At 56.1% G+C, this 22750-nt stretch overlaps 6 protein-coding genes and 2 pseudogenes across 6 annotated transcripts in view; 7 read left to right on the top strand and 1 right to left on the bottom strand.

Moving 5' to 3' along the window:
* Positions 1-727, top strand: part of ACA1_215080 (uncharacterized protein) — a gene marked incomplete at both ends in the record, with an annotated part of 9232 nt that extends 8505 nt beyond the window's left edge. Inside the window, 3 exons of the mRNA XM_004337042.1 lie at positions 108-337; positions 421-491; positions 586-727. Of these exons, the coding sequence (XP_004337090.1) occupies positions 108-337; positions 421-491; positions 586-727 (443 nt within the window). The remainder of the gene's footprint in view (positions 1-107; positions 338-420; positions 492-585) is intronic.
* Positions 728-936: 209 nt separating this feature from the next.
* ACA1_215070 (RasGEF domain containing protein) lies at positions 937-4157 on the top strand (the record flags this gene model as incomplete). Its single annotated transcript, XM_004337041.1, has 12 exons — positions 937-977; positions 1074-1512; positions 1614-1677; positions 1782-1863; positions 1946-2029; positions 2118-2463; positions 2587-2736; positions 3096-3278; positions 3404-3527; positions 3655-3785; positions 3904-3980; positions 4079-4157. 12 exons carry the CDS (start codon positions 937-939, stop codon positions 4155-4157), a joined length of 1800 nt encoding a protein of 599 aa, XP_004337089.1.
* Positions 4158-5634: 1477 nt separating this feature from the next.
* ACA1_215060 lies at positions 5635-6112 on the top strand (annotated as a pseudogene).
* Positions 6113-6530: 418 nt separating this feature from the next.
* Positions 6531-12148, top strand: ACA1_215050 (C2 domain containing protein; the record flags this gene model as incomplete). Its single annotated transcript, XM_004337040.1, has 29 exons — positions 6531-6635; positions 6726-6800; positions 6911-6991; positions 7104-7178; positions 7258-7327; positions 7439-7530; positions 7620-7654; positions 7751-7867; positions 7954-8044; positions 8122-8198; positions 8314-8432; positions 8525-8606; positions 8680-8728; positions 8828-8906; positions 8987-9168; positions 9276-9358; positions 9475-9601; positions 9743-9797; positions 9905-9984; positions 10160-10231; positions 10330-10531; positions 10637-10771; positions 10870-10952; positions 11036-11107; positions 11189-11303; positions 11392-11604; positions 11682-11799; positions 11898-11953; positions 12060-12148. 29 exons carry the CDS (start codon positions 6531-6533, stop codon positions 12146-12148), a joined length of 2829 nt encoding a protein of 942 aa, XP_004337088.1.
* A 178-nt stretch (positions 12149-12326) lies between these two features.
* Positions 12327-14882, top strand: ACA1_215040 (annotated as a pseudogene).
* Positions 14883-15531: 649 nt separating this feature from the next.
* Positions 15532-17674, top strand: ACA1_215030 (uncharacterized protein; the record flags this gene model as incomplete). Its single annotated transcript, XM_004337039.1, has 9 exons — positions 15532-15565; positions 15745-15820; positions 15907-16121; positions 16180-16331; positions 16431-16514; positions 16690-16792; positions 16940-17030; positions 17156-17273; positions 17348-17674. 9 exons carry the CDS (start codon positions 15532-15534, stop codon positions 17672-17674), a joined length of 1200 nt encoding a protein of 399 aa, XP_004337087.1.
* Positions 17675-18197: 523 nt separating this feature from the next.
* Positions 18198-19751, bottom strand: ACA1_215020 (variant sh3 domain containing protein; the record flags this gene model as incomplete). The annotated part of the gene is made up of 3 exons (XM_004337038.1): positions 18198-19210; positions 19363-19531; positions 19677-19751. 3 exons carry the CDS (start codon positions 19749-19751, stop codon positions 18198-18200), a joined length of 1257 nt encoding a protein of 418 aa, XP_004337086.1.
* Positions 19752-20544: 793 nt separating this feature from the next.
* Positions 20545-22023, top strand: ACA1_215010 (inorganic diphosphatase; the record flags this gene model as incomplete). The annotated part of the gene is made up of 8 exons (XM_004337037.1): positions 20545-20605; positions 20729-20831; positions 20902-20959; positions 21047-21112; positions 21196-21346; positions 21419-21600; positions 21744-21829; positions 22005-22023. 8 exons carry the CDS (start codon positions 20545-20547, stop codon positions 22021-22023), a joined length of 726 nt encoding a protein of 241 aa, XP_004337085.1.
* Between the last annotated feature and the right edge of the window lie 727 nt (positions 22024-22750).

The following is a 22750-nucleotide window of genomic DNA, read 5'->3' as shown; positions in this document are numbered from 1 at the left end:
CACACACCACACACGACACACACACGCGCACACGCGACACATACAACACCACCGCACGCACACGAACTCACCGCGGGGTGGACCAAATACCAGAAGGACGCTGGTAGACCTGTTCGTGGACCACTGCACGGGACTCGACGCCGACTTGCTGTTCAACAACCTGCCGCCCGGGCTCGAGCGGCTCGGTAGCCAGCAGATCGTGAAGCGCGACCAGTCGCTCAAGGTGCTCGCCTTCGCCTGCCCCAAGCTCACCTCGCTCTCCCTGCGCGGCGGCGCCATCAGCGACTTCGGGTTCAAGATGCTCACGTCCAACCCGCCCTGCGCGCTCGCCCACCTGGTACGCCACCCACCGCCGACCTAACCGACCTAACCGATCACATGTTCGACATTCTTCTTCAAACTCACCGCCACCATCATCAGCGCGTGGAGGACTGCTACGACATCTCGGACGTGGGCCTGAGTTACTTGACCGCCGGCGCGCCCAAGCTCAGGTACTGTCTTTTTGTGAATGTGTGGTGTGCGGTGTGTGCGGTGTGCGATGTGTGCGGTGTGTGGTGTGTATTTCTGACTTGAATTGCTTCGCAGGGTGCTGGAGATGACCAGCGCAGCTAAGCTTTCCATCAAGGCCCTGCACGAGCTGTGCAAGAGACGACCCAAGCTGCGCCTCACTCCCTTCCCCACCATGTCTGCTCCCATGGGCCGCCTCCTCTTCTCGCACGACCTCTAACTTCATTTTTGCTGACGTCATGTTTTATTCGGTAAGAAAAGAAAGAACTCGCTCGAGAAGAAATACTCGCCATTATGCACTTTATTTAGACCAAAGACCAAAGTTTGAACAAACTGGAGGTGGACGGCGGCATGGAGAGGCTGTCCGAGGAAGTGTTGTTGCATGTGCTGAGTTTTTTGGGCGATGCTGCCTGTCTCTGCCGCGCCGGCATGGTCAACCGCACTTGGCACACCGTGGCCGCCGACAACGCGTACTCCCTCTTTTTTCCTTTATTATTGTTTTATGTATTTATTTATTTATGTATTTATTAAATCTCACCAAATAATTAATAATAAATGTTATTTAGGTTGTGGAAAGCGCTGGCGCTGAGCAATGGGTGGCGGCTGCCCGACGACGTGAGTACGGCGACGCGCGACATCGTGGCCAAGCTCAATAGAGCCAAGGCCATGCCCGGCACCGGCAGTGGCGCGTGGAAGGCGTGGTTCATTTCGGCGCTGGTGGAGCGGGTGCTCGACGGCAAGACCGAGCGCGAGCTGGTCGCGGCGGAGGACGACCATCATCAACAAACGAAGAAGAAGAAGAAGAAGAGAGTGAACCGCGGCTTCGAGGATACGAATGACGCTGGCGGTGAAGAGGCAGAGGCGGCTGATGACGATGATGAAGAAGAAGAAGATGAAGAAGAAGAAGACGCCACGTCGTATTCCAACAACAGCAAGGTGCAGATGGCCAGCAGACAGGTGGTCGTGAGTCGTCCCATCGGCTTGGACGACGAGCCAGCGGCCGAGGTACACACACACTTCGTCGCGCCCCTTCTTCGTTCTTCTTCGTTCTTTGCGCGTCGCTCTTCGCTCTTTCTCACACCGGTCCGGTGGCGGGACCACTGCAGGAGCTGCAGGGGGGCACCGTGTGGGGCATCCTCAACTTCCTGCTGACCGAGGACATGCCCAACAGTACGACACGTCCATTGCTTGGCCAACACTTTGCTGCTTCTCAAGTGGTGTGTGTGTTGTGTGTGTTGTGTGTGTGTTGTGTGTGTGTGTGTGTGTGTCGTCAGGCGATAAGGCCATAGCGGCGTTCCTGACTACACACACGCTGTTCACCGAAAGCGGCCACGTGCTCGACCTGGCCATCAACTTGTACCCTTCCCCCGATTTACGCCGCTCACCAGCAGCTTCTAAGACTGCTCACTTTTGTTGATGTGACCACACCTGGCCATAGTTTCGAGGGATCTGCCCACGCGCAGGCGTCCGACACCTTCCAGCGTCTCTGGAACAAGTACAAGGGCCAATTCACCCAAGCCAGGTGTGTACCCATACATTACCATCACCATTATCATCATCATCATTACCTTCTTCTTCTTCATCATCGTCACCGTCGCTGTGCATTGCAGGGTTTTGCAGATGCTGGAGAAGTGGTTGGCCAAGTACCCGGGGGCGTTCGTTCGTCGGTCCCCCTTTGCGAGCCCTGCCAACAAGGCTGCGGCGTCACCTGCACCCGCGGCCATGCGCAAGACGCTGGACGCGTTTCTTGAGCGCGCCACCGCGAAGGCCGCCTCCCAGTTCGAGCAGGCGCTGGCCCGCCTGCGCGACCGACTCGGCGCGCTCACCGCCACTGCCGCCGCCGCGCAATGTGAGGAGCCCGACGAGGGGCTCGACGACGACAACAGCACGCCCGAGGACTTCGAGGGAAGCGACGATGAACTGCTCAAGGAGTACCAAGCGCTGGATCTGCTCAAGGTACACAACAACATATATTTTCTATATCCACTATATTGTCTGTATCTACGTATAGATATATAGCAATATATTATATGCATTTTTATGAAGATAATGAGACATATGACATGTGCACGTGTGCAGATCAAGACGGAGGTGCTGGCGCGGCAGCTCACGCTGATTGACTACGAGCTGCTTCAGGGGCTCACACACGAAGAGCTCCTCGAGCAGCGATGGAAGCGGCAGGCCAAGTTTTGCCCGAACGTCCGACGCTTCGTCAATCACTTCAACTACGTTCGTACCCATCAGCGCGTGTGCCGTGCGTGTCGTGTCGTGTCGTGTCGTGTCGTGTCGTGTCGTGTCGTGTCGTGTCGTGTGTCGTGTCGTGTCGTGTGGCGTGTCGTGTGGCGTGTCGTGTGGCGTGTAGTGTCGTGTCGTGTCGTGTGGCGTGTCGTGTCGTGTCGTGTCGTGTCGTGTCGTGTCGTGTCGTGTGGCGTGTCGTGTGGCGTGTCGTGTGGCGTGTAGTGTCGTGTCGTGTCGTGTCGTGTCGTGTCGTGTCGTGTCGTGTCGTGTCGTGTCGTGTCGTGTCGTGTCGTGTCGTGTCGTGTCGTGTCGTGTGTAGTGCACTCATCATCGCATGGGGTGGCTTCCAGATTTCGGCGGTGGTGACGACCTCGATCGTGCTGCAGATCACGGACAAAGCGCGGGCCAAGTTCATCAAGAAGTGGGTCGAAGTGGCCGACAAGTGCCTCCAGCTCAACAACATCAGCTGCGCGCTGGACATCGTCTCCGGCATCGGCTCGTCCCCCATCTTCCGGCTTCGCAAGACCTGGAGCGTACGTGTGTTGTGTGTCGTGTGTGTCGTGTGTGTCGTGTGTGTCGTGTGTGTCGTGTGTGTCGTGTGTGTCGTGTGTGTCGTGTGTGCTCTCCAAAGCTCACCCGCAGATTGCGTCATCTGCAGCGGGTGTCCAAGTCGCTCGTGAAGCGCTTGGAGGGGCTGCAGGCCGAACTCACGCGCAGCCACTCCTACAAGCGCCTGCGCGATCGCCTCTTCACGGCCACCCCGCCCTGCGTTCCGTATCTCGGTACTCTACTTCGCTCTCCCCCGCGTGCACGCAATCTAACCTCCGTGTGTCGTGTGTGTCGTGTGTCATGTGTGTCGTGTCGTGTCGCTCAATTTCGCAACGCCCGGTAATCGCCGCACGCACGCAGGGATGTACCTGGTGGACCTCGCCTTCATCAGCGACGGCAACCCACACCTGGTGCAGGTAGACTGGCCCGACCACGAGGCCGGCGTGCCCTGCTGGCCCTACCACTACATGACCGCCAACGCCATCAATCACGTACGGCTCCTCCCGCGCAAGCTTCAACGCGCAACAGCGTTTAACGAATACACGCAAACAACGACACGACACACACGACACACACGACACACACGACATATAGTTGCTGTCGTTCCAGGGTCACCCGTACCCCTTCACGAAGGACGAGGAGCTGTGCCGCAAACTTCTCAGCCTAAAGCACCTCAGCGCGGAGAGGTATATCAAATCCCCCCGCACACGCTCCACCACGCGCGCGCGCACACACACACACACAACACCGCTCACCTCGCCCACCTCCAACCCGCCATGTGCAGGCGCTACCAGCTGTCGCTCTTGCGGGAGCCGCGCGAACCCGGCAGATCGGCGCCCACTCCTTCCTTCGAGTCCTGTTGAACTCTTTGGTTTGTTTTCGTGCATTTTTGGCCCAGGCACTGAACAAGTGTTGTGGTGCCGAAGAAAAAGAAGAAGAAGCAAGTCTGTCGGTGGGTCCTAGCACAAGGCCTCCAGTTCTTCCCAGGCTCAGCCAGGGCAGTTCTCCGCAAGATGTCACTGCCTAAGATGTGGCATTGACTTTGGATGGTAGTGTGGGACAATGACTCACTCCCTGGCTTGGCCAACTAGTTGGTAAGAGCGCACTATACCAAGCACCATCATGACTACCTCCTACAATCCAGCCCAGGACAACCAGCTGTTGAGTACTCACACCATCTTCATCTTCACCTTCATCTTCATCTTCATCACCACCAAACAAAAATATGCAAGACTCACCCCAGTTCCACTTTGAAGACACGATCAGATGCCACTTTCAGGACTTGGCGGACACCTACGCGTTCCGAGTGTCGCCCTGGGGCCACCGCCATGCGTTGTGGTGGTGGCTCGGCCACATTGCAACCAACTCCCAACAGGTGGGAGATGAAGACGGCCAACTCGTGTGCTTGCTGCAGGGACTGGTCAGGGCATTGAATTTCCACAAGAAGCCCATCTACAACTTTGTCCAGTTGCATCCTGTACGACCCAACACCACGTCTGGCCAGGGCGTAAGAGCATCTACTCATTTTCTCAATGCAGTTGAAAAGAGACTGCGAGGATGCCGAAACGCTGGCGTTGGCTGACTTCATACTCCACCTTCTGTGGAAGCATTGTGTACTCCACCAACCCCGCTCTGATTATGGCATTGATGACACCAACAAACTCGATTGGTTCACAGAGCACGGTGAGCACTGCCACAGTCTCCTTCCCCTTCTTCAACCTTGTGTGCATTAAGCCACGTCATCAGGTCTTCACCTCGTCCACATTCCGTGGCCTGCGCAATGCAGGTAACAGCTCTTTTCAACAGTGATCAATGTATCGTTGCGTTGTAATTGTTTGCTTTTTCGGCCGAGACCAAACAACAGGCCAGATTCGTGATTGGAAGATTGAGTGGACCGACGGAGGCCACTCTGGCTACCGGTACTGGCAGAGTCATCCAGACACTCTCGAGGGCAGCGGTCCGCTAGTGCAGCGCCTGGTCAGCCCAATCAGAGCGAAGGACGACCAGCAGCAACCCGCACCGACTTCCAGTTCCACCCAACGACGCTCGCGCAGGCTCCCACTCGGCGGTATGTCCGCTAACCATTACTATTTATCATTTATTATTTATCATTTATTTATTGTCTCTTTTATGATTCTGGATTTGTGATGGTGGGCAGACGAACTACCCGCCGCTCGCGTCGTACCGAGGAGAGGCCGGCCCAAGCCGCCGCGCCCGGACGATGAGAACGACGAACCGAAAGCGAAGAGGCTTCGTCGATGGAGCAGCAGTGCACCATCTTCCCCTCCATCTCGCCTCAGCGATGAAGAAGCGAACTTGCCACCGCCGCCGGTGCCGACCATGAGTGAGGGACCGACCCAGCAGACCGAGCCAGCGCCGCCGCGCCGGCGCCTCCGCCGTCACCGCCACCCCGAGCTCCGTCGGCAGCGTCTGTGTCGCCGGCCGCCACCGGACTACCGCGTGAGAGCCAGGCCGAGGCCGGCGGGAGAGTAGAGGGCGAGGGCGAGAGGGCAACGGCCGAGGTGAAGCTGCTGGACGCGAAGGAGCGCAAGATCGCGGCGCAGCGCCAGCTGATCCAGGCCACGAGGACGTGCGCAGGGCTCGCGCTCACCTCCTCGCTTTACCCTCTTCTTCCCTGTAACCACCCACGAGGTCAGACCTGAATGAAGGCAGAGTGAACCGGACCCACTTCGTCGCTCCCCTTTTTGCTGGGTATTCGTTCTTTGCTTGTCGCTCTTTGCTCTTCGCTCTTTATCTTTTCTTCAGGCCCCTGTGGCGGGTGCCCTCACTGCCTTGGTGTATGAACCAAAGAAGATGAACCTTACGGGAAAAGATGAAGTCGCAAGATCGCCGCCAATCTTCGATTGACCTATCAGTCGTAATTCCATATTCAGGAAGGAAGTAATCTTAACGTCATCATGCAAGATTGAAGATCCACAGCAGTGCTGCGACGTACGTCCGCCCTCTTGCTCTGGAAATCCACATTCACAAAAGCAACCCCCCCCTTAATACCTCCGTTTTTTTTTTAATTATATTTTTCTTTTCGAACCTTGCAAGGCAACGGACCAGTTTCCTTTTGCGGTTTTGGTCCACGTTTAGGTTTAGGTTGTTCGGCGACCTCGCTGCTCAAAAGAGAAGTCGTCGTTTTGCTACGAGTCAGTCAGCTCAACTCAAGTGACCACCTCTGCCCACTCCACAACAAAGTCTTGAACCGCAAGAGTAGCGGTGTGAGCGAGATGGACGACAACATCCAGTTCAAGATCAATAATCCAGACATTGCGGTCACCAGTCTGCGCATACTCGGCGCGCAGCAGTTCCTGACCGCCACCGAGTCAACGCAGGTAACGTTCCACATCCCCTTCTCCCGCTCTTCTCACGTTGCGCTCTATACCCCCTGTGGTTTGGCTTTTGTCGCAATCCAGCTGTACAAGATTGAGGTGAGCACCAGCAACGGTAACTACATCATCCACCGCACATTTACCGAACTCAAGGACAGGCATGCAGTGGTAAGTCAACGTTGTACCATGCCTCTCTGCTCCATCTTCACCCTTGTCCAGCTTGAACCATCTTGTTTCCACACAGTACACACATTTTACATTCGCTGTTCGTTATGCAGCTCAAGGAGTGTTTCCCCAAGGCCAAGTTTTCCAAGTTCCCCGTGCAGCTGTTCTCTCACCTGGTCAAGGGTTCCAAACTGGTACTTTGGCGCGTGTGCGTTGTGCGGTGCGTTCATGTTGCGAGCGCCATGCGGTGCTGACCTCGAGCTTGATGTCGTCGTTGTACCACAACAGGAAAAGCGGATAAAGAAGATTAACGATTGCCTCGCCTCATACGTCAAGCACGCCGCTAAGGCCGCGCCGTTCCGTGACTTCATCACACCCAGGGTGAGTCCCCAGGAGACCCGCCGCCACTCCTTCACCCAGTCGTTGGTGACACTTCATTTTCTTACACACGTCCGTGCAGCCCTTCCAGTTTCATCTGCTCCACGTGAGCGTGCTCCAGGGCCGCAACCTCGCTGCCCGGGATAACAACGGTATTCATTGCTTGCCCACGCACTGTATGTGTATGGAGCCTTCAACTCGCCTTGTCACACACACGACACACGACACCACACACACACACATCACCGCACACGTACACGCAGGCAAGAGCGATCCCTTTGTCCGCGTGTCTATCGTGGATGAAGAAGACAAAGTCACCGGCAAGAGCGTCAAGACTGAGACCATCAAGGGCACCGTACGTATTTTTTTTTGCCATCATTCCTCTTTCTTTTGGTTCGTTACCCACCAACCACCGTACCTGTCTCAATTCTTCTCATGACGCAGCTCAATCCTGTATGGAAAGACGAAGATTTCACCTTGTACGTACTACTCCTTCCCACCTCTTCTCCCCTCGCCCCTCACGTCCACCACAACCCAACCGCTTTCGCGATTCATGTGATCTGCGCACACCACAGCGACTTGTCCGATCAAGTGGGTGCGGTCACCTTCTCGCTCTGGGACTGGGATCGGGCGTCACGCAACGATTTCCTGGGCCGTGTCACCCTGAAGAAGGACGACATCCCCTTCAACAAGTACGCGCTCCCCTTGGCCGCCGTCTTGCTGGGTTCTGACAAGTGAACGCAAACACCAACATTCTTCATTCTTTTGCACCCGGAAGGGAGGTGCTGCGTTGGTTCCCGCTGTACCGCACCAAGGCCAGGCAGGGCGACGTCGTCCACGGCGAGCTCCTCCTCCGCATCCACCACGTCGTACGTGTTCTCTTTATCCAAACAATATCGAAACTTTACGTTAATTGCAATTGCAAACAAAACACACACTTGTGCAGACGTCCAAGACCGGCGGTATCAACCTGGAGCCGAAGCGTAGCGAGGAGGAGGACATTGAGGCCATCCAGCAATGCAAGTAAGTTACCCACATCTCGCTCAGCTCAGACCACCGCGCAGAAGTTGTGATGAACTTTTCTTCGTCTCGCTCACATCGTGTCATCGATCACCGCCACCATCACACACGAACCCAGGGCCGAACGCCTCAGCAGGCAGGAGAAGAAGGAGAAGGAGCGCCCCGCGGGCAAGCTCCATCTCTCCATTCTCTACAATCCGCCGCTGGGCAACTGGGACGGCTACCTCACAGTCAACGGTACGGCTTGGCCCATAGAGAGGGGCGAGTGCAACGTTGGCTGAGTCTCAGTCCACTGAATGGTGCGGTGTGCACGGCATGGCCCACACCAGTCATCGAGGCGAGCAAATTGCCAGCCAAGGATCGCAGGGGCACTTCCGATCCGTACGTCGTGCTGTCGCTCGCGGGCAAGAGGTACCAAGAACCACACACACTTCCGGAACAACAAACAACAAACAACAACACTCAATCGGTGACTCCTGCACAGGTACCGTACCAAGACCGTCAAGAGGACCACCACGCCCGCTTGGAAGGAGGTATTATTTATTAGCCTCTCTTGAATTCTTGTAACGCGACATGGGCAGTTTCCTATTTGTTTGTTTTGTTTGCTCATTTACACCACCGGCCCCATCCAGACGTTCTACTTCTACGTACCGCACGACCAACTGAGCGGGCTTCGCTTCGAGATGGACGCCTACGACTGGGATGCTGTCAGTACGTTACCATATTGGGTGCTAATGGGGTAATACGTATCTGAAACAATGGGGTAACATATACGAAATGAATGTATACAGGTGCTCGCGATCTCATCGGCGACGCCGTGCTGCTGGTGGAGGAGATGGAACCGGGCCTGGTCAGGGACATGTGGGTCAACCTGGTCGGTCCGGCCCCCACCCAGAAGGGCCTCCAGAAGAAGCTGGGCAAGAACATGGCCGAGGAAGGCTGGGCACCCAAGCTGCCCATTGTCATCGTGCCGGTACCCTGCGAGGGTTTTCATTCATTCATTCACTCACTCACTCACTCATTCACTCATTCACTCACTCACTCACTACAAACATAGGATTTGGCTCGACTGGACTCGAGGTCATCGAGGGCTACGAGAAGTGGAAGGGCGAGCGCGTGTGGCTATCTATCTCCAAGATCGGAGGGCAGGCTCTGTCGATCAGGTCTCGCCTTTCTCTTTCTCTCTCTTCTTTCCTTTTTTCTCCCCCATTCTAACACACATAGTTGTTGGTTTGTTTTTCTTGTTTTTTTGTTTTGATTGTTCGTGCTACCTCCATAGGCGCCAGGTCCAGCAGCTGAAGGCAGCGAGAAAGCTGGCCACTGTGGGCAGATCCGGCGGTATGGGCGCATCGAGCGCGGGGGAGAACACCAACCCTCAGCTCACCGCCGAGGACATCGCCTTCAAGGTCTCACTCTCACTCTCACTCTCCCTTAACCCTTTCTCTCCACCTGCCAGCCGTTCCGACCGTGCCACCATGCCACCATGCACTCATATACACGTCGTTTCCTTTCCTTTCCTTCTCTTTTCCCGCAACTTTCCTTGACAGAACCGCTGGATTGCCCACATCAGCTTGGGACCCGACGGTTACTCGGATCCCGACAGTACGTGCACCCACCACCCCCATTTCTCGAGAGTGGCGAATCAATCATCATTCTTGTGTCCGCTCACGCCGTCGACGTCGCCGTTGCGGCACATTCGCGTATGTCAGCCATCAAGGTGCGCCCCGTGAAGGGCATGGACGCCGTGACCTACCTCGACCCGGGCGCTCTCACCTCGCCCCTTTCCTACGTACGCGAGCCTCCGCTATATCACCCGTTTACCGATCAATCAATCAACTCTGCAGCCCACCCGAATCGTTGTTCTCATCGTGTGTGTGTGTGTGTGTGTGTGTGTCGTGTCGTGTCGTGTCGTTGGTCGTGTCGTTGGTCGTGTCGTGCGTCGCCCCGTGTGTCATGCGCTGCAGGTGCTCGGGCCGCTGATCAACAACTTGCAGCAGCTGGGCTATGCCTATGGCAAGAACCTTCTCGCCGCCGGTGTACGTTATTCACATTCCTCATTTCTCTCCGAGCCAATTCATTGGCGCTCGCTCGCGTCTTTGACTTGACCCGACTTGACCGCCCCCCCTTCCTGCAGTACGATTGGCGCCTGCCGCCGCACCAGCTGGAGATTAGGGACCGGTACTTCACCAACCTGAAGCAGAGCATCCAGGACATGTCGAAGGACTACGGCCCGGTCGTGCTTGTGGGCCACAGCATGGGCAACCGCGTGATCCAGTACTTCCTCAACTGGGTCATGCAGAACGACCGCTACGGCCGCAAGTGGATCGACGACAACGGTAAGCAGCTGCGCTTCAATCTTCGTTCTTTCTTCGTTCTTTCTTCGCCTTTCTTTCGTCTTCGCTCTTTCGTCTTCGTTCTTTGTCTGACGACGAGAGGGCCAGTGCACACGTTCATGGCGGTGGGCGCGCCGTGGCTGGGCGCGTCGAAGGCCATTCGTGGCCTGGTGACGGGCGAGAAGTTTGGCATGGACGCCTTCCTCAACGACAACGAGGCCATCACCTTCTCGCACCGCATTGGTACCACCAACCTCCCCAACTTCAGCGCGCCGATCAAGAATGTTGTTGCCCTGCAACTCTCAATTGAAGAATGTTGTGTTGATTTACTACTTTAATAGCGTCGACCGCATTCCTGCTTCCCGTGGGTCTGGAGGACAAGCACCACCACCTGCCCGCCGATTTCGGGTCCTTCACTTTCCTGGTACGCAATCCTTCCTACATTGGAAGGATTGCGTAGAGAATGCACACTGCACCTTACATTCCTTCCTATATTTCTGTGTGTAGCATGACGATCGTGCCGACGAGGCCAGACCCGTGCCCTACCGCGACTTCCTGGTCAAGGAGGCCGACGCTGTGGTATTCTGCTTTTATTTATTTATTTATTTATTTGTTAGATTATTATTAACAACGCTCACCTCGGCAATCGACCACGCTCAGCGTCCGATGACGATGTGCGAGGAATACCTGATGAAGAATCCGCTCTTCGGCGGCTCTGTCGGCGACGAGTACATCCTCAAGGCCCCGCCCGTCAGGAGGCTCTACGCCATTTACGGTACTACACCCGTGCGCCGCCGTGTGCGCCGTGTGCGCCGTGTGTGTCGTGTGTGTCGTGTGTGTCGTGCTGATGGGGAACGCACTAGGAATCAATCTGGACACGGAGATCGGGTACGTGTTCAAGAGGGAGAAGTCCGGCAGCCTCGCCCTGGACGACAACTCGCCCCCGAGCAAGAATGGCCTCCAAAACGACGGCTTCGTCTTCAAGAAGGGCATCGTGTACGAAACCAGCAAGAGCAAGCAGGGCATCGTCCGCGAGATGACCGGCGTCGACGGATTCACCTGCGGCGACGGCACCGGTACAGTCACACCGCCGCACCACCACCGCCGCAGCGCCGCACGTGGTGTTGACGTGAGCGTTCTCTTTTGGTCGTAGTGTCCTACTCTTCGCTGAACCATTGCGCGCGCTGGAGGAACGACATCCCGCAGCTCACGATCGAGGAGCTCGACGGGGCCGAGCACCGCGAGGTCCTCGCCAACAGGCTCTTCTTCAAGTATACTTGGCTACCTCCTCAACTGGCTCAATCTTCGTGGCATTTAATGACCATGCGGTGCTAACACACATTCCGCAACATTCTTTACACAATTGCAGGAAGATGATCGAGTACGTGGCCGAGAAGGTCGCCGTTGCCAACATGGCCGACCTCGGTATGTTGTTATTATTATACTCCATTCTTACATCAACGCAAGTCAGCGCATTGGAAGTAATTTATTGTCAAAACTCACGTTGACATTGCCAATCGTTCGATTGCAGGCGCGCTGGCGCACAGGCTGGGCATCAAGGCTGAGTCCCTCCTGCCCGACATCTCCGACGACTCCGAGTGCGCCGTGGAGAACGCCTGATCTACATAGACCACCTCTCACCGTCCAGTGGAATTCAAACACACTCAGCACATGGCGTGACCAGAATTCGCATATTAATTTTAACGCAAGCACGAATCGGATTCTTCTGAAGAAGTTCCCTGTGCCTGTCTTTCTCTTCTACAACCCTACACCGACCGAGAGTGAGTTAAAAAAAAAGATGGAACAGGAGCACGAGCGCACCTACACCGAGGCCGACCTGCTGGCCGCCTTCCACTCCCATTTGTCCAGGTGAGTTGACCTCGGGGCCATGCGCTACCCGTGTATTATTTGAACCAGAGCTGACTCCCCCTCTACCACACACCAAAGAGAGGAAGCCGAGGCTCTGCTCGTCGGTCAGCCCGCGGGCACTTTTCTGGTGCGGGAGAGCCAACACAACCCCGCAACCACCGACCCTGCGCACCAGAAGGACAGCTCGACGTCGGCCCTCCTGGTGCTGTCCTATGTGGCAGGCACTGGCGGTAGCCGGGCGAGGCGGGCTTGAGGTGCGAGCACACGCAGGTGAAGCTGCGGACCATGTCCAAGGTCGAGGGCTTCTTCTTCGTCCGCCAACCGGGCCGGGTGCGGCCATCGCTCTACGCGCTGCTCAACCGCATGTCGGCCTTCCGCTTCCCGCTACGCGCCTCGGCGCCATCCATCGCCGCCGCAACCACATCAGCGGTTGACTCCATCTTCCCCCCATCCCATTCACGCGTCAACCGAATGCTCAGAAACGCGTCGTGTGCCGTGTGCCGTGTGCCGTGTGCCGTGTGCCGTGTGCCGTGTGTGTGCCGTGCACAACAGAACGAGGAAAGAAACGAATCAACGACAGGGAGCCCTCTGTTGGGCCTTCTGGTGGACGAGCTCCTGCTGGCCGTCTTGGCTCACCTTTCGCCCTTCGACCTGGTGCTCCTGTCGCTGGTCAGTCAGTCTCTCTCTCTCTCCAGCTCCCCCCAACGACGCCAAGTGCCACTTGAGATCGCAGCTGACGGGGCGAATTTATGAACCGTCGACAGGTGTGCAAGCAGCTCTACGTGCTGTCGAAGGACGACACGATCTGGCGACACAAGTACTGCAGCGAGTTCGGGGCGTGGGTGCCGCCGGTGCAGTGCAATCCCACCAATGGTCTCAGCTGGAAGCTCAAGTACTGGTTTGAGTACAATCTCGTACAGCACACACGACACGACACTCGACACGACACGCACGACACGACACGCACTGTAACGATTGGCGCACACACAGTTCTATCGCTCGCCCGTCGAGTCGACTCCCTTCGTGTTCAGTAGGCTGGAGGCTGAGGCCAAGGAGCCCCAAAACAATGAGACCTTCGTCCGCTACAGCGACACCCACCCCAACGCCCTCGTGCTGAGCCACAAGATCCTTACCGAGGACTCTGACCCTTTTGGCTTTGGCCTGTGTACGCCTCCTTCCTTTGCTCACTACTTATTAAATAAAAATAACAAAACAATAAACGATATCAAGCATTTTACTTATACATATATATTTACTTTTTTATTTTGGGCTGTGCAGCTGCGAACACAGATGTCGGCCAGGGCAAATCGCTGGTCTTCCGGGTGCAGTGCGGCGACAAGGTGGGCTACTCCCTTCACCAACACCCGAAGAAACCGTGCATGGTGCACTCTAGTCTGGCGTCGCTCGTGTGTGCGGCGCGGAACTTCCCCCAGTGGTCCGTCTTCAGAAGGTAAACTCAACACACACGACACGACACACGCCACACGACACACACGACACGCACTCATACATTCATTCCACACACCGCAATAGTACGCCCCTGTTGTGTCAATTGCGCCTAGCAGCGCTGGGCCACATCAGGGAACTGGTCTTTGTGTCCTCCACTCCGCGCGAATGGCACCAGCTCGCCTCCGTCGTGACCGCCGACCCACCCCACCTCCGATCGCTGGTCGTCCGCGCCAGCTACGCCTTGTCGGCGATATCCCGCTCCGTACTGCAGCGTATCGCAACGGCGAACCAGAGCCTTCGGTGCCTCTGTCTTCGTGGCCTCGGAGACCTCAACGAAATCCCAGATATCATCAGTACGCTCCCGATATGCTAGTATTGTCCAAAACAAACTTATTCTTAATTATACTGATGTAACATTTGCAGGACAACACCCCGGATTGCGCGTGCTGGCGTTGGACATCAGTACGTGTTGTCGCACACACACACACACCACGCCCGCGCGCACACGCACACTAACTTGGGCGAGCAGAGTCGCACTGCACGCCCGGCGCACTGCACGCTCTGCTCGAGGCCCTCGCGCACAGTCGCTCATTGCAGCGCGTCACGATCAACTTTCGTGCCGCTGCGGCTGGTTCAGTTGCCCCGCTCGGGCAGTCGCTCAACTTCTCGACGCTCCCCGACCTCCTCCGCGCCTGCGGGCTGCAGGTGGTTAAGGTGGTTATCTACGGGGTGCCGGCGCCGATCAAGGCCCAGATCGACCAGGCCGTCGCCCAACGGCCCGACCGACCCAAGGCGGCTGCAGTAGCCGACCACCATGTGCGCTTAAAGGTGGTCACCACGCCGGCAAAGCCGTGGCGGTCGCCGTACAGTGCAGCAAGCAGTGCAGCAGCAGCAACCAACCTGCGGGGCGGTGCATAGCGAGTCGGTCGGAGGCCAGGTCATGGCCGACACCGCCTACGTGTCCGGCCTCGATCCCTCTGCTCGCCAGTACCAGTTCGATGACATGCTCACCCGCTGGCGTCATGGCAACAACTGAATGTTTTAATCAAAAAAAAATCACACCCAGGGCGCTAGCATCGAGTTTTTGAAAAACAACATTGCTTTGTCCAACCTTGGGTAGCAGGCAACACATGGCCCACCACCCTACACCCCCAACATGATCACCACAATCAAATCCCACTCCACCTCTCACACACACGCCCATGCACACACGCACACTAACTTGGGCGAGCAGAGTCACTGCACAGTCGCTCTTTGTGTTTTATCAGTTGTACCCAGAGCGGTGATAAAACACAAATTTGATTCCATTTTGATGGATGTGCAAGAGCTCTCGGAGGAGCTTCTGGTGAACGTGTTTCGGTGGCTCGACCTGCCCTCGCTCTGTCGTGTTGCTGCCACCTGTCGTGTACGCGCTCCACCTCCGTACCACTGCACCTCTACTCACATCTTTGGGGGGGGGGCAATATCGCTACTACTTGAGCAGTCTTTTTGGCAGGTGTCGGCGGATGACTGCTTGTGGCGACCCTTCTACACCGCTACACCCCTCAACCCGTGGTGGCAGCCCTACCAGGCCGCCTCAGCTCCCGCCCTGAAACGACGTACGCAGAGAGGTCCTCCTGAGCGCAAGCGCCATGCTGACACGCCGCGGCATCTTTGTTGGGAGGGGGCGTGGGAAGGCCCTGAAGATGGGGCAGCAGCGATCGTCTCCCTGCGCGAACGGTACGCGGTCCACGCTCGCGCTTCCAAACTTCTCCAGAAGCACGCCACGGCCGAGGGTACCACCCAAATTATATAAAATTATTATAATAATAATATTTAATAATATTATTATTATAATAAGTATAAATTATTGTTCTGGCCGTTAAGATTGTAATAGCATGACTCACGTCTTGTGACAGGCCGAGTTGAGTTGCGTGCTATGATTGTGGGAGGCAAGGAAGTGGGCAAGCACGCGCTGGCACACATACTCCACCAGTACGTTCTCAACACACTTCACAAAGCGCACCCGTGCGCTGACATTGCACTACCGTCACCATTATCATCATCATCGTCGTCATCAGTCGGTTTAAGGGCGTGAGCCGCCACATCTGTCACAAGGGCTGGATGCATTCCGATGACGACGACGATGAAGAAGGTGGGAGCAGGTGGTGGGACAACAAGGCCGACGATGACTGGACCGTCGTGGGACCCTGCCTCGAATTCGGCGACGCGCTCGTGCACGTCACCACCGAAGTCGCTACGCTGACCCCCACCAACCAATCAACCACTGACAAAGGTAACACACGCACCGCACACGCACCACCGCACCCAACTCCGCACACGTACACAGCCAGCTGATATCACGGCGACAGAGTCCGGTGTGGTGGATGGCCTGCAAGAGGTGCAGATCGTGCGGATGGCGGAGTGTTTGGCAGTACGTCCGGACGTGGTGGTGCTCGTCTTCGCCGTGACCGACGCAGCTTCCATCCTCGCAGTGTCTCGCCAGGTACACACCGCCAGCACCTCACATACGACACGACACGACACGACACGACACGACACGACACGACACGACACGACACGACACGACACGACGCTCGACAAGAGTATTGCACTAACGTCGCTGGCGCACAATTTCCAGATCATGCCGGCGATCAGGAGGGAATACAACCACCTGCCCGTTCTGCTGGTGGGCACGCACATCGACCACCGCACGCCCACGATTGGCTGCTTCACTCACGACCAGGCACAGACCACCCCACCAGATATATTAATTTTGTATTAATTTTATATTATATAATATGTTAGTATTTTTTTCATATAATAAGCTGTTTTTTCGAGTACTAAAGGTGATGTGTTACCAGGCGGTTGCGCTGTGTCACCGGATTGGCGCGTCCAACTACGTCGATGTGTCGGTGTATGAGGTGGTCGGTCTCGGTGCCACGCTCAAGGAGATCATCGAACTGGGTGCGCTTCTTCCTTGCTCGCAGTGCCGCATTTCAACCCACTAACACCTCGCCACACGGCCCACGCACGACACACACACACACACGACACGCACGACATTACTGCATCTAGCTATTCGGTCCAGCATGCAACAGGCATTGCAGCCAGAAAAGGACCTGGCGGAAGAGACACTCCGCTTTCGCAGCCCACGTGTGCCCGACATGTTGGACACAATCCCTTCCATCCACTACCGCCTCAGGTACTCACCCACCAAATGTTTGGGTTTATTATCACATAATCATTTTATTACAAATAATAATAATACTAAAAAATAAAACTAATAAAAGAAGTATAACGAGGCACACATTCCACCATTCCACATAGGTGCCTCCGCTGTTCGGCGATGCCGATCGTGGGCCAGGCCTGGGGGTGCAAGTCGTGCGGTCACACCGAACAGGGACCCATGTGCTCCTCCTGCAAGCGCGACCACATACAACGCAAGGTACTTTCTTGTTCGTGGCCGCCCACTCCCGTCTTTCCCTGCTTCGCTTCTTCATTCTTCGTTCTTCTTCGAAGGTGGAGCACAGGGTGGTGCCCTACTCGGCCGAGCGAAACAACAGAGGCGTCAAGCAGAAGGCCGCCAGGCAGCTGCTGGACGCAACCCAAGAAGGCGAAGGCGAAGGCGAAGGCGAAGGCTCGGCCGGCGATGACGGCAGAGATCGCGTTGTTGGGGAGGTCGACCAGCAGCTGGCGCGGGTGGGCTTCAGCCACCGCAACAGTCGATTCTTCCACCACCACCGGGGTCATCACCACAAGCGCCAGAGGGTTGATCACCGCCACCAAGCCAGCGAGAAGGAGAAAGGCGTGGACGAAATCTTCCAGCTCTTCTCCAAAAGAAATTGATTTTTTAATATAATATATATAATATTAAAATTGATGTTTACAGAAATATATTGACGACGAGTTCCTTGCCGCAGCCCCTTGCGCGCAACAGGAGAAGGGCCAATTGGCCCACTGCGCGCTCGCCTACCTTCCTCGGCCCAGCGCGTGGCCCTGCCCTCTACAGCGCTCTCCCCGTGGTGCTCTCCCCACGCACGGGGATAAGAGATGAAAACCATGCCTTGTGCACGACATGGTTTTCCAAATAAGGACAAACGAAAAGTTGTTTTTCCTTCCTCTCAATTTCTGCAGCCAGCCTTTGGTGTTGTCCCAAAACGAAGGTATCTCATTCGTTAAACTCTCTCTGAGGCAAATCACATTTCTGTGTAGTGGTGGCTTGTGTTGTTGTTGTGTGTGTGTTGTGTGTGTTGTGTGTGTTGTGCATGAGTGTGTTGTGAAGATTCTCTCGAGACGAGAAGAATTGGGGAGAGACGGAATGATGAGCGCTCATCACATATGTGGCGGTGGTGGTCGTCGTCGCCAGCACTCAGGCCCGGTCGAGCGACACCGCGTTGCGTCCGCGCATGCGCTTCTTCCGGGCCTCCTCCGCCCGCATGGCGAGCTCCGGCGCCAGGTAGTTCATGTCGTTCATGAACGCCGTCGACGCCGACACCTGCCGTCGTCTCGTCGTCGACGCCCCGTCCCACTCCCCACTCTCCCATTCGTCCACCTCAGCCGACGCCGACTCCGACGCCGACGCTGCGTCGCCGCCGCCGGCGCTCGTCATCTCGTCTGATGTGGTGGGCGTGATGGGCGTGATGGTGGTGGTGGCGGCGGCGCCGGCGGCCAGCTCGGCGGTCTCCTCCTGCTGTCGTCGCTGCTCCTTGTAGTCGCTGGCCACCTTGTCGAGCGAGCGCGGCAGCGATTTCTTTTTCTTGAGCCACTTGCGCGTAATGCCGCCGCTGCCGCCGGTGCTCTGGTCGTCGACGCCGGAGCCGATGTCGCCGCAGCTGCGGCTGGGCGTGGCAAGGGGCGACGGGTGGTGGCGCCCGGCGCCGACGAGGAGGAGGTCGGCGCGCGAAGAGTCGTCGGCGCTGTGCGCTCGCTCCTCGCGCACGACACTGAACGCCTTGCTCCGCTTTTCGCCCGACGACTTGAGCTCCCGGTTGTCACCGCTGCTGGTCTTGCTGCTCTTGTTACTCTTCTCTCTCTTTCCATCGTGATCGTTTTCATTCTTATCGCCGTCGCCGCTCTTCTCTCTTTGCGTCTCGGCCTCCTTGTCTCTTTCGTTCTTTTTTTCGCGCTGTCGCGGGCTGACGAGCGCGTCGAGCCGGGCCTCCTTCTGGAGCCGCGGGCTCAGCAGCAGTATGTCGCCCTCGCTCCCGAACACCTTCTGAAGCTTGAGCTGCGTCCGCTCCTGGCGCCGGCGCGCCTCCTCCTCCGCCCGGATCTGCTCCATCTTCTGGGTCCACACCTCCTCCTGCTTCTTCCTCCGATCGGCGTCCTCCAGCTTTCGCTCGTGCCGCGTCTTCTCCTGCTCCTTCTTCAGCTTGAGGTACTCTGCGCGTCGCACACACAAAATTAGAACGACACACGACACACGACACACGACACACGACGCACGACGCACGACGCACGACGCACGACGCACGACGCACGACACACGACACACGACGCACGACACACGACACGCACGCGTGCACGACACGCACCGTCTTGGGTGATTTCGATGACGTAGTTCTTGGGGAATCGGCCCTGGTCGGTGGACGAGGGCTCCATGATGCGCACTCTGCGTGTGTTGGACTCTTCGCTGGTCTCGCCGCTCTCGCCCTCTTTCATGCCCCACCACCAGGCGCCCTCCTTCTTGGTGACCAAGAACACCTGCCAACAATTTATTTATTAGTTTAGGATTTATTTCTTTATTTATTGAGTTATTAAAATGCAAATAATACAAATTGGTCATGCATAAATATAATTTTATTGGAAAAAAAAAGAACGAAAATGTAAACAAAGCCGTGCTTGGTACCTCGTCTTTGTCGAAGCGCAGGTCGCCGGTGTCCATGCCCGTGAAGGCGTACTTGGCCTTGGCGAAGGCAAGCATGGCTGGTCTGTAGGGATGGTTGTGTGGTCGTTGGAAGATGAAATAGATCAGAGCGTAAGTTGCTTGCGACAGATGCCACCGTGCCGCAACTCAGTTCACAGTTCACGTAAATAAAAAACGCCAAAAGATTGAGCTCGAGATTTTGTTTGCATCAATGAGTGGTGATGATGAGATCTTGCGCGATTGAGCTTGTCCCAGGCACGAAATTGATCGTTGAGCAAACAAAAAAGGCAGAAATCGCTCAAATGAGGGATGATGATTTTGGCGTACCGATGGTGATTTCGAACAGATGTAGAATGGTGGAAGCTCTACCACCGAAAGTCGCCAAGCACCCTCGCGTTTCCGCTGCTTGAGGCTCACAACCCGCTACCTTGCGCCTGACCACTGCTTGCCTGCCTGGGGTGTAGATGCACAGCGCCACCGGAGCGTAGAGCGTGCTTGGTTCGCACCGCCGGCGGAGCACTAAGTAGACAAACCAGTTGAACCACCGCCTCGGGTTGATGAAGCTTGTGGCGGAGCTCTTCTCAGTTGTGGGAAAGAGAGGCAATTCCAACACAACAACATCATCAACCCAGCGGTTTGGTGGTGCACGTCACCGATGATGACGCCAAATAGCGCTGTACGAGCCACTCAGCGGCGTGGACAAACCTGCACATTCGACGGCAGGCGCTGGCAAGTTGAGTGGACCACATTAAGGCGATGGCTGACGTCAGCCGAGGAGATCAGCACAAATTCGAGTAGTAGCCCGAACACTCGATCTGTTTCATCGTCAATAGTGCTTCTAATCACCATCATGAGCTACACCACCAAGGCTGAAGGTCAGGAGAGCACCCTCGAGTACAGGCTCTTCTTCGGTGCGGCATCCTACTCATTTTTCTGCAAAAATTATTATGAAATCGACATGTAATGCGAGTATACTCGCCTCACCCACCTGCATCTGCACGATCCCGACTCACGAATTGTCCCTCTGCATGCAGAGAAGGATGGTCAGAGGGTCTCGCCCTTCCACGACATCCCCCTCGCCGTCGATGCGGAGAAGGGCATCTTCAACATGGTTGTTGAGATCCCCAAGAACACCAGGTACCTTTACGAAGATTAAAGCCCCCTTCCCTTGAGCCTGATTTAATCAAAAAATGCCACTGCCGTTCAGGGCCAAGCTTGAGATCAGCAAGGAGGAGGCCTTCAACCCCATCAAGCAGGACGTCAAGGTACGAAATTTGCTCAACTCAGTCGCAGATCGCAAATTATAATTTATTTTGTGCGCATTCTTACAATTTGCAATCCTGTCTTCACAGAACGGCAAGCTCCGCTTCGTCGAGTACGGTGAGGGCTACATGTGGAACTATGGTGCCTTCCCTCAGGTGAGAGATCTTCTTTCCCATCATTAGTCTCATTTGCTGACCACGGTCGTCGCGGATGGGCTTCATCGCGTTGCGCGTCCTAGACCTGGGAGGACCCCTCGCACAAGCACCCCGACACTGATGCCTTCGGCGACAAGGACCCGCTCGACGTCTGCGAGATCGGCAGCGCCGTTGCCAAGACTGGTGACGTCAAGCAGGTCAAGGTGCTCGGCGCCATGGCTCTCATCGACGAGGGTACGTTTACGCTGATTAACGACTCGTACTCTGGTGGAGATGTTGAACTCGGTCGTGGTGTTACACCCGCAGGTGAGACTGATTGGAAGATCATCGCCATCGACGTGAACGATCCCCTCGCCGAGAAGCTCAACGACATCGACGATGTAGAGAAGGAGATGCCGGGCTACCTCCACGAGACCTACGTGTGGTTCAGGGACTACAAGGGCGCCAACGGCAACAAGTTCGCCTTTGAGGGCAAGGCCAAGCCCAGGGTACGCCCGCTCTGCCCACTCTCTAAGCCCATCAGCCCAAATCGCAGGCCACGACTTCTCGGGCTGCTTGCCTATGCCCCACTTCGACCTAGCAAGCACTCCTTGAAGGAGCCGCTAACTGACTATAACATGACCTTGTGCAGGACTATGCCCTCAAGATCATTGAGGAGAACAGCGCCTTCTGGAAGAGGCTCGTTGCGGGCGAGGCTGAGCCCAAGGGCATCTCCCTGTACGTCGTCCCTCTGGCCATTTTGGTGTTTTTCTTCTACCCGGCCTTCTTCTTCTCCTCATTGTGCACAAGATCACGTGCCGCACGTTTGCTTTTCTCTCAGGCCAGAGAGTGAGCACATGTGATTTATTTTCCTTGGCTGATCACTTCAACTTTCTCTGACATTCTCGTGCAGCGAGCGTGCCAGCCAGTAAGCCGCAAAACCTGCCCCGTGCTCTGCTGAAATGTATGGTGTTGTGCCCTTGGCCTTTTTCCCATAGACACAGTTTGTTTTGCGGGCATTGCGGGCGCGTTGGTTGGTTGGTTTTATAGAATGCCTTTTTGTTGGCTGCAGGTGAACTGAAATGACGACCCGTGAGTGGTCCCTTTAATTCCATGAAGGCCGTCATTGGTCGCTTCGGATATTTTTCTTCGGGTTGCTCCGGAGCGCAGCACCCACTCGGCATTTTAGGAAGGAGTGTGATCATTGCGTAATGGGCCGAGAGATGGAATGTTCGAGTCTCACGAGGAATTTGTGGCATGTGTGGGGTGCCGGGGCTCTCGCTTCTTTACCCGACCTTTATCATAATCGGCACAGGCCAAGCGCCCACAACCCTCCAGACTCCTCCAGCGAAAGTTGTAGTTTGGTTGCCGGCCCGCAACATCACTTCTGTTTTGGAAGCGCAGCGCGTGGCCAACACGCAAAAGCGAGAGAACAGAGATAGACGCTACCCAACACAACACAACAAAACGCCAACAGCACATCAAAGCGGCCAGGCCACGCGCACACAAGAGAGAAAGAGACCGGTCCTACGTCAACAGAGAGACCAGCACCACCGAGGTACCAGATAAAGCCGACGATCTGGCGAGCCGTCATTTCAGCTCATTTTGCCGCTACGACCAGAGCGACCACGACACGCGGCACCACTGAGCCCAACCAAC

This window comes from Acanthamoeba castellanii (assembly GCF_000313135.1).
Source record: "Acanthamoeba castellanii str. Neff unplaced genomic scaffold scf7180000084758, whole genome shotgun sequence".
Classification (NCBI taxonomy): domain Eukaryota; phylum Discosea; order Longamoebia; family Acanthamoebidae; genus Acanthamoeba; species Acanthamoeba castellanii.
Note: the sequence above shows the minus strand (reverse complement) of the source record. Positions and strands in the feature narration are given on the sequence as shown.